Here is a 9,654-nt window from a genome sequence, read left to right as displayed (position 1 = left end):
ATGGTAATAAGAGGGGATTTAAACATAGCAAATTTAATGCCAAAGAAGCATGTTCTCAATCATAGCACAAAGTTAGAAAGGAAAAATGTAAAACTATGCAAATAGTATGAATAAGTGTGCCAAGACTTGATAAAAACCACTCAAATTAGTACAAGATAAACAATGAAATAGTGGTTTATCATATCTCATACAAAAAGATATTTTATTTATCAATTATGTTTGGGTATAGCCATATAAAAGTACTTTTTTGCTTATTTATTACGTGAAAAATATATTTTTTTAAGAAAAGATCTTTTAAAAAAAAGATGTAAATTGTAATTTCTCAAAAAAGATATTTTTTAAAAATTTTTCTAGTGCTTTTACTTTTACTATTAGAAATTTACCAAACACGTTAAAAAATAAAAAAATTATTAAAAAAAGATTTTTTTATTAACTTAATGGCGCCCAAACAAGTACTTAGAGACCGTGTAATCTTTTAGGATCAATTTGATTGTTTATTTTATATTTTATACATAAATATATTATTTTATTATTTTATTAGTTAAACCTTTAAATATTTGAACTACCATTTTTAGCGTTGATCACGACTAGTTTTTTTTTTAGAAATGAAAAAAAGTGATGTATAATCCAGTATCATGGTTAATTGGTGTATTTTTCTTTGAAATGAATTTAAAATTTTTTATTTTATTTTAAATAACAAATTGAATTCTCAGATTTGAAAAATCGTAGGGTCAGATTTCCATAATGCACAAATTGAAGGGTCTGATTTGTGATGAGATTAATTTTTTTGCTTTCAAACAAATTAGAGGGCCTAATTTGTATGTTTAAAATTTTTTTTAACACTAAAATATAAATCTGACCCTCAAATTTGTATTTAAAAAAAATTAAAAATCACAAATCTGACATTTAGATTTATGACATAAAAAAAGTTTAAAACCACAAATATGGGGGCTAATTTTTTAAAAAATGAAAATATTATTGGTATTTTAGTTAGAAATGGATGCAGTTAGTGTATTTGCAAAATGGTAGAAGTGTTAGAGGGAAGCTCCAACACACAGGGAGTATGTTGCCAGCAACACGTGGCGAACTCTGCTTGCTTGGTGATGCAACACGTGGAAGGCGTGTTGAGTTTGCATGTGGGAGGCGTGTTGACACATGTTTTACTCTCGTTGGTTAGTGAAGTAACACATGGAGGGCATGATGAGTCAGCACATGGGGCGTGTTGCCACGTGTCTCAATCTGGTTGGTTGGTGATGCAACACATGGAGGGCATACTGAGTGCTCTCTCTATATAAGGCAAAGTTCGGTAACATTTTATTGCGAAGAAGAGAGTTCTTTGAATGTGTTGCTAGTATAATAGAGGGTACCACAAATTTGGTGGTGTATCACAACGTTAAAAATTATACAAAATACTCATGAGGGAGTGAGCTTTGCGTGTGAGAATCTGTTTTCGTTTGTGGTTCCATTTACCACGACGTTCATCGAGTTTCAGAACGGTCTCTCTCAAAGCATGGAAAACGATATGTTGAAAAAAGTGAGCAATATTCTATATTAGAATCCCGTTATAGTTTTTGGTGGTCTAATACAATTTAATAATATTATGTATCAAAATTTTGTTATTAATATTTAAATTATTTATTAAATATACAAAAAATAATCCCATTATAACAAAAAAAAGTCAAAAAAATTATATATTCACATTTATATAAAATAAAATATGATTATATTAAACACATAAAAATATTATTCAAAAATATTAGTAAAATACAAAAAAATAATAATACTATATTTTTATATGATACTAACAATAACAAAAATTAAAAAAACTTAAATACATAAAAAATAAAATTTATCAACTTACCTAAATTGAATGATCTAAATAATTAATAATATGTTCTACTAATTACGTATCATTTTTAATCATTATAAACTAATTTTTTTTATATAATTTTTTTCTTTAAACAAAACATTATTACTACTAACACACTGATAACACTCTCTTCTTCTTCTTTCTCGGTACATATATTTTTTTACACTACTGACACACACTATAGCATACAAATGATGCATGAATGGGTCACAAATAAATTTAATTTATAGAGCTTCATTGAGTCTGGTTATCAGAGTAGAGGTGTTGTCCCCTACATGCAGACCGCCTGTAACACGCTCCCATGTTGCTGCAGGCTCCTTGGAAATGCGCAAAAACCCTACAACGCTTCAAGGATTCTAAGGCAACACGCCCCCTGCGTGTTGCTACAACACTGCCACCTGTCTGAGCCCGCCACATCACCACATCTCCTGCGTGTTACCAGAAAATTGCCACCTACTGGCACCCTGTCTTCATACCCCCGCGTGTTAACCCTACACCCACACACTCGCAAAATACTCTATTTTAACATTGAGCAAAAACACCTATAGGTATTCTATATGAAAAATAAATTCTGAAATATGAGCATCTATATAAAAAACACACACACACTAGCTCTCCACATTATTAAAAAACACTATCAAAATTTTAACAATAAAAATAAAAAGGGTTGGATCACCAATTAGATTTCTAAAGCATGTCTAATGATGATAAAATGAAGGCTCCGTTTACTATTTCTCTTGACAAAAAGTGGAGACCAAGCGTTAGAAGAAAATAAAGTTGAGTTCGTTGTATTTTTTGAGGCAAATGAAATCTTGCTCAGAGAAACTAAACTTATTCAAAAAGAAGCCAACCAAAATTAAACACGTATGACTAACAATTTATTAATAATGATATTAAATAATTAAATTATAGTATATTTATTAATAATTATAATAATTAATTATATTTCTATTAATAATTTATTAATATAAATAATTATATTTAATCAATATTAAATAATTATTTATATTATTATATTAAATTATAATTAATTAAATTTATTTATATAAAATAATAAATTTAATTTTTATATATTATAAAATAATTTTTTATTAAATTATTTATTTTTATTTATAAAATTTAAAATACTAACCAGATTAAAAAATTAACTGTTAGCAAAAATAGTTATTACAAAATAAAGACTGACATGAATTTTCTAATGGAAATGGTCTTGTCTTAGAATCTTGCAAATTACAAACTGCACCCTAACTTAAGTCGTTCCTGTTTCTAAACACCTGCTCCCGCTTCCTGCCATTTGTTTAACAGCGAAAACCCTATTTTTCAAGAATTCCAAGTTCTATTGCTTAATTCATAAACCCAAAATCTCTTCGATTCTATTTATTTATTTATTTATTCTCCAAGAAGCCGTACGCTTCAGTTCAGTCTTCTCTTGCTTGTTCCCAAACGATGTCGTATCGCCCAACCGGAAATTCAAGGACCGATGTCCGCCGGAGCCGCTATAAGGTGGCCGTCGACGCCGAGGAGGGTCGCCGGCGTCGAGAAGACACCATGGTGGAGATCAGGAAGAACCGAAGGGAAGAGAGCTTGCAGAAGAAGCGGCGCGAGGGTCTCCAAGCACAGCAGATTCCCGCTTCCGCACAATCCACTGTGCTAGAGAAGAAGGTCAATTCTCAATTTTCCACAATCTATACTCTCTTTTTTTCCCCTCATTATAATAATTTTCTCCCGTTTTTATCCCTGGAAAATCAGGATCGTTAGTTTACTTGGATGCGACCTTGGTTGAACTGTTCACTCATGATTATCTAATTGTTTTGATCTTCTGATTTTGTTATATTTATATTTTCTGTGGAGACTTTAGTAGTTTTAATAAGAATGTTGATAGAAGTTGTGTTACTTTGTTTACACTGAACATTTATGGTGGTGCAGTTAGAACACCTACCTACGATGGTTGCAGGTGTTTATTCTGATGATAATAGCCTGCAGCTGGAAGCAACTACTCAGTTCCGGAAGTTGCTTTCGATCGGTTAGATATTTGGTCTTTATAGTTTATGCTACTACCTCATTTATGTCTGGCGGTTTTATTGGGCCCTTTTTGGAGATAAGTTCACTTAATTGGATGTTTTTCGTGTTCCAGAGCGTTGTCCGCCGATTGAGGAGGTTATACAGGCTGGTGTGGTTTCTCGGTTTGTTGAATTTCTTTCGAGGGATGACTTTCCGCAGTTGCAGGTTTGTTGTCTACATGTAACTTGTTTTGTTTGATTAGTCTAACTTGAAAGTATAGGTAGGGTATATGGATGCAGAACAGATGGGATACTTTAAAGTTTGAAAATTACAAGATTCAGAGATGGCATATGTAATTAAAAAATTGAAAATTTATATAAGATAATTCATCTTTTAATTTTGATAATATCATATATGTATCCATCACTCATGTCTTGTTTTCTTCATTAAATATTAAAAATTATTTAAAAATATGAATAAACTCAAAATTTGCATGTCATTTCTTTTCTTAAGTAAAATTTTCCTCAGTCGTATATGTGAATTGTGAAATGTATCATTAGTGTGCCATATAAGATCTAGCATGGACATGTAGAAACAATTGGCCAGACATGTTTTCTAACTTCTAATGTATTCTATTGACTATGTTCATTGCATGTTGTTAGTTTGAGGCAGCCTGGGCTTTGACAAATATAGCTTCTGGAACATCTGAAAACACCAAAGTGGTCATTGATCATGGAGCTGTCCCTATTTTTGTAAGGCTCCTTGCTTCTCCCAGTGATGATGTCCGTGAACAGGTATCTTTTTTTGTGCTATTGCATACTTTACTTTTTGGGGAACATATACTTGTTGCATGCGTATAATTGTTGTTTTTGTTATGTTTGTGAAATTAAAAATATGGATCATGATTATGAAATGCAGTTGTTTCTCTTGCACTCTGGATTTTGATAAGATACTTGTTGTGGGTACAATGTTGTTATGTATGTGCTCATGCCTACAAAGAAAGGGGGAGGGATCTTAATGAATGTGCTGAACATTACTATTTAGTATTAATATGTAGTAGAACAATACTGCAATACCTTGTATGTAAACTGTCCGTGGCATCTTTTGTTAAAAGTTCTGATTTAACCACTTGTTTTTGGTTTCCAGGCAGTGTGGGCCTTAGGAAATGTTGCTGGGGATTCTCCTAGATGCCGTGATCTTGTACTTAGTCATGGTGCACTGCTTCCTCTGTTGGCACAATTGAATGAACATGCCAAACTTTCCATGCTTACGAATGCTACCTGGACACTTTCAAACTTCTGCAGGGGCAAGCCACAGCCTCCTTTTGATCAGGTGGAAAAAAGAGTTTATTTAGTGCCTTAATCTGTCTGAATAATTCAGTCTTGGAAAATTGATTGTCTGGTCGTTAGATGTGTTTGCAAGTTTTTGTTTTGGAGAGAATGGAGGGAAAGGGAGGTCTTGAAGTGTAAAGCTAAGTCTGTGTTATACTTTAAACCCTTCTCTTCTGTCCCTTCCCCATCGAAATCAAAGTTTGGAACATATCTTTACGTTCCTTTTTAAATGTTGTAGTACAGTCCTTTATCACAATGAGTTCTATATGTACATGTTTGTACCCTATTGATTAGAATGTTCTTGTATCTTCTAGCATACTTAATTACTTGTTAGAGTTGGTTTTGTGATCTGATGATCAATGTCCCTTAGCTTTTTCTCCTTTCTCTAAAAAATCAATTCATTGCAATTCTATCATAATGTGTCTAGTATGTGCCAGCATTCTTCTTTGTTAATGGTTGTTATGGATCATCAAATATTTAATTTCATCGCACTTGTACTAAATGTCTTAGTGGCTAAGTAACAGCTACAGAAATAATTTATTTGCGAGGTTTCCATTTGCTACATCATTGGTTTATCCATTTTCTGTTTTTCAACATTTCTCTCTTCTACTTAATTGAAGTTACTTTCCTTTTAAACAGGTGAAACCTGCTCTTCCTGCCCTTGCTAGTCTTATCCATTCAAATGATGAAGAAGTCTTGACAGATGCTTGTTGGGCACTTTCATATCTTTCTGATGGTACAAATGACAAAATTCAAGCTGTGATTGAAGCTGGTGTCTGTCCCCGGCTAGTTGAGCTTTTAATGTGAGTATTAAACATATGGCTGGTGTCTAATGACCCAATCTCATTTTTTTGTCAAATCCTGACTTTTATTTTCTCTCTTTTTTGGTTTTAAAAACTCTTCTCCAGGCACCCATCCCCTTCAGTTCTAATTCCTGCTCTTCGTACAGTTGGAAATATTGTCACTGGAGATGATATGCAAACTCAGGTATTAAGTTCCAGAATATATCACAGTTCCTTTGTTGTGATCAGTACCTCACATTATCTCACTGTGCCTTTCTGTATTGAGGGACATAGACACAGCATGCCTTTCTCAATTGATTGTGATGCCCTTCTTTTCCCTTCCAATGTTTTTCCACATTACTATTTCTGTCGTATAACATTTCACCTCTTCCCCTCTGTTATTGTTGTTGTTGTTGAGCTTGAGCACTTTAAAATTGACCTTTTATCCTTTTTTTTTCCTTTCAATTTTGAATTTGAATGTTTTGGTCAAGTATTCGACTTATCAGTTGATTATCAATTATGTGCTTCGTAGATCATCAAATATTTATTGGTTTGTCTTGTCACTGCTTGCTTTGCTCTCTTTCTGATTCACCTACAGATGTGTCACAGGCATCAAACTGTAATGTTATTGCTGGAGTTGAATTCCAAATTTTTCTTCAGATAGATTTGGCGATTATATAAAGTATAATTCAGTACATTGAAAGATAATGGGTTTCGTAATTTTTCTTTCAATTTACTACATTGCCATGTTCAATCTAAACATGTTTCTGACGATAATTGCCTAATTAAACTTGGTGTTACAGTAATTAAATGTTCTTGTCAATACTTATTCGGGTTTTTTTAAATGCGATTCTTTTCTCCATAGGTTATCATCAACCATCAAGCTCTTCCTTGCCTTCTTAATCTGTTGTCTAATAATTATAAAAAAAGCATCAAGAAGGAAGCTTGTTGGACCATATCAAACATCACAGCTGGTAATAAACAGCAGATTCAGGTATAGCATGCTCCCCTCTCTTTATTTTTGTGTACTTGTGTGTTCTGATAATTAAAATTTAGGGATGACAATGGGGATCCATGGGGGTGGAGACCCTGCCCCAGCCCCCATCCCCATCCATACGGGTCTCTGCGGGGATGGCAGATATCCACTGGTATTCATGGACATTAATCGAAGAATTTTTTTTAAAGAAAATCTAAAAAAACAAACATAATGATCATAACATAAATCAATCCAACATAACAACACAATTCAACATAATCCAACGTACACACTAAAAATTGATAACATTCATTATAAAAATTAACATGCTTTGAAACAAAATAACATAAAACTCCATTTACATCCATGCCATTCCAAAATCAAAGCATTCAATTAATGTAAGTTAAGGGGCATTTAGTAATTCACATTTTCCGGGGATTTCATGGGTCTCCATGAGGGGAGTGCCTCTTCCCCCCTCACATCCCCATTTATTCCCGAAGATGGATCCCCATCCCTGTGGTGGTTTTGCGGATCTCCATTTAGCTCCCTGGTAATCCTGTGGGTACCCATTATGACGTTTTTTTTTTTTTTGCCATCCCATTAAAATTCATAATATTCTCTTCTAATTCTGAATGATCTTGTGTTTTTCAATTACAGGCTGTAATTGAGTCTAATATAATTGGTCATTTGGTCAGCCTGCTTCAAAATGCTGAGTTTGACATCAAGAAAGAGGCTGCTTGGGCTATATCAAATGCTACATCTGGTGGATCTCATGAACAAATCAAGTATGGAGAGTAGCTTTTGTTTGCAATATCCCCTGGATGTTATAGCGTTGTTATGATACTTTTAGTATCAAGTTATGATTATTTATTGTGCTTGACAGGTACTTGGTAAGCCAAGGGTGTATCAAGCCCTTGTGCGATCTTCTCATCTGTCCCGATCCTAGAATTGTGACAGTTTGTCTGGAAGGACTGGAAAACATCTTGAAGGTGGGAGAAGCTGATAAAAATATGGGCACTATTGGTGATGTGAATCTATATGCCCAAATGATTGACGATGCGGAGGGTTTGGAGAAAATTGAGAACCTTCAGAGTCATGATAACACAGAGATTTATGAAAAGGCAGTGAAGATTCTTGAAACATACTGGTTGGAGGAAGATGACGAGACTATGCCTCCAGGGGATGGTTCACAACCAGGGTTTAACTTTGGTGGCTCTGATGGTCCTGCTGTGCCACCCGGTGGATTCAACTTTTAATTAGAAGATATTCATGCTTTTTCTTGGGTAACAATTATGTTGAGCTTCCCCTCATTCCTATTTCTGTAAATCCTTGAATATTCCGTAGAATTGATATTGGTGATTTGTTTGTGGCTTGTTTTCTTTAATATTCAAGACATTATTCAGAAGTTTGTCAACTGCAGGAATTTTGGCTGGCTTAAAGTCGTTCAGTACCACAGGACAACAATTGGGGTAAAGTTAATGCTGTCATTGTGTGCATCCTATAAGGTCCATCCTTGGTAAATAGAGGATTGCTGGACCCAGCTTTGGTTTTCGCACTGGCTGGTTTTACATATCACATGGTGTCAGATGAGTTGTGGCATGGTTTTTTTTGCCACTTTAGATTGCACTTACGGGTTCATTCTGCCAAGTAATCATCATCATAGAATTGATGTTCAGTCTTGTGGTCTTTCCTTTGTAATATGCTAAATATTATGTCTGTCCTTCATTATAGTTACAAGAAAACATTGAAGTCTTTGTTTTCCCTGATGTTTCCCCGAATGGGCGTTTTTTCGTTATGTTTTTTTGTGTCTTTCTAGTTTGGTTTGAGTAGCAGAAAAATAGTTTGGTGCTACCATTTTTTTTAATTATCAACTGTCAAGTGTCAAAACATCATACATAGTTTCTTATCTCGTTTGTTGGTTCTCCAACAAAATACCTCCCTATTTAACGGTCTCAAAGTGGGGTTCATTGATTATACCATTCAGCCTAATTATACATATATATTTTATATATTTTGTATTTAGAATTTTTCATTTATCTTTTCTCATTGTTACAGTCATTCGTAAAATCAAATATTAAATAGAGTGGGAAGGTAGGAGCAGCTTTTTATAGTTGTTTTATTAAATACAGTCATAAAATATCGATAATTATTTTTCTTTTCGAAATTCAAGACATTAAGGGCATTTGGTCTAGTGGTATGATTCTCGCTTAGGGTGCGAGAGGTCCCGAGTTCAATTCTCGGAATGCCCCAGGTTTTTTTGTCATATTAATATAAGCAGTCACTCACTCTAATAATGTTCTAACTTCTTTATTAATTTTTTTTTTACTATTTTATTTATAGATAAAAAGTCATTGCTAGTTGCCACCATAGCCAGTGGTATTGTACTAGTGTTGCTGGAGAGTGGAGACATCCGAATCAAACAAGAGGTAGCAGTGAGGGATGGCGAAAATTTCAGTAGCCACTAGTGAGGAAAAAAAACATAGCGTACGAAAATAATAAAAAAATTAATATGAATATATTTTGATATCTAAAATTGAAGTATATTAATTAAATTTTTAATAATTTAATTAACATATAAAAATACATCACTTAAAAATATTTTTTTCTCATTTCAATATATTGGTAAAATTGTATAACATATTTAGGATAAAGTATTATTTTGTTCTTCAACGTTTGGGTCGAATGCTAATTTGG

The 9,654-nt window shown here is 33.3% G+C and overlaps 1 protein-coding gene and 1 non-coding gene across 2 annotated transcripts; both read left to right on the top strand.

The window, feature by feature from the left end:
• The first annotated feature begins 3,053 nt into the window (after nt 1-3,053).
• Nucleotides 3,054-8,969, top strand: LOC112710754 (importin subunit alpha-2). The gene is made up of 11 exons (XM_025763152.3): nt 3,054-3,532; nt 3,797-3,893; nt 4,005-4,096; nt 4,534-4,665; nt 5,018-5,203; nt 5,842-6,005; nt 6,111-6,189; nt 6,850-6,978; nt 7,618-7,745; nt 7,844-8,243; nt 8,381-8,969. Exons 1-10 carry the CDS (start codon nt 3,317-3,319, stop codon nt 8,214-8,216), a joined length of 1,596 nt encoding a protein of 531 aa, XP_025618937.1. The 5' UTR covers nt 3,054-3,316; the 3' UTR covers nt 8,217-8,243; nt 8,381-8,969.
• Nucleotides 8,970-9,137: 168 nt separating this feature from the next.
• TRNAP-AGG (transfer RNA proline (anticodon AGG)) lies at nt 9,138-9,209 on the top strand. The gene has a single exon. It is a non-coding gene; the product is annotated as a tRNA-Pro (tRNA).
• The last annotated feature ends 445 nt before the right edge of the window (nt 9,210-9,654 follow it).

The sequence above is a fragment of the Arachis hypogaea genome, chromosome 9, assembly GCF_003086295.3.
Source record: "Arachis hypogaea cultivar Tifrunner chromosome 9, arahy.Tifrunner.gnm2.J5K5, whole genome shotgun sequence".
NCBI lineage: Eukaryota > Viridiplantae > Streptophyta > Magnoliopsida > Fabales > Fabaceae > Arachis > Arachis hypogaea.
The sequence above is the reverse complement of the archived record's forward strand: the minus strand, read 5'-3'. Positions and strand labels throughout refer to the sequence as shown.

What these genes read in the sequence shown, in the direction of transcription:
- LOC112710754 (XM_025763152.3), top strand. Translation starts at nt 3,317, where the DNA reads ATGTCGTATCGCCCAACCGGAAATTCAAGGACCGATGTCCGCCGGAGC. An exon ending in ATGACTTTCCGCAGTTGCAG is followed by an intron (nt 4,097 to 4,533) that starts GTTTGTTGTCTA and finishes GCATGTTGTTAG; the next exon opens with TTTGAGGCAGCCTGGGCTTT. An exon ending in CACAGCCTCCTTTTGATCAG is followed by an intron (nt 5,204 to 5,841) that starts GTGGAAAAAAGA and finishes CCTTTTAAACAG; the next exon opens with GTGAAACCTGCTCTTCCTGC.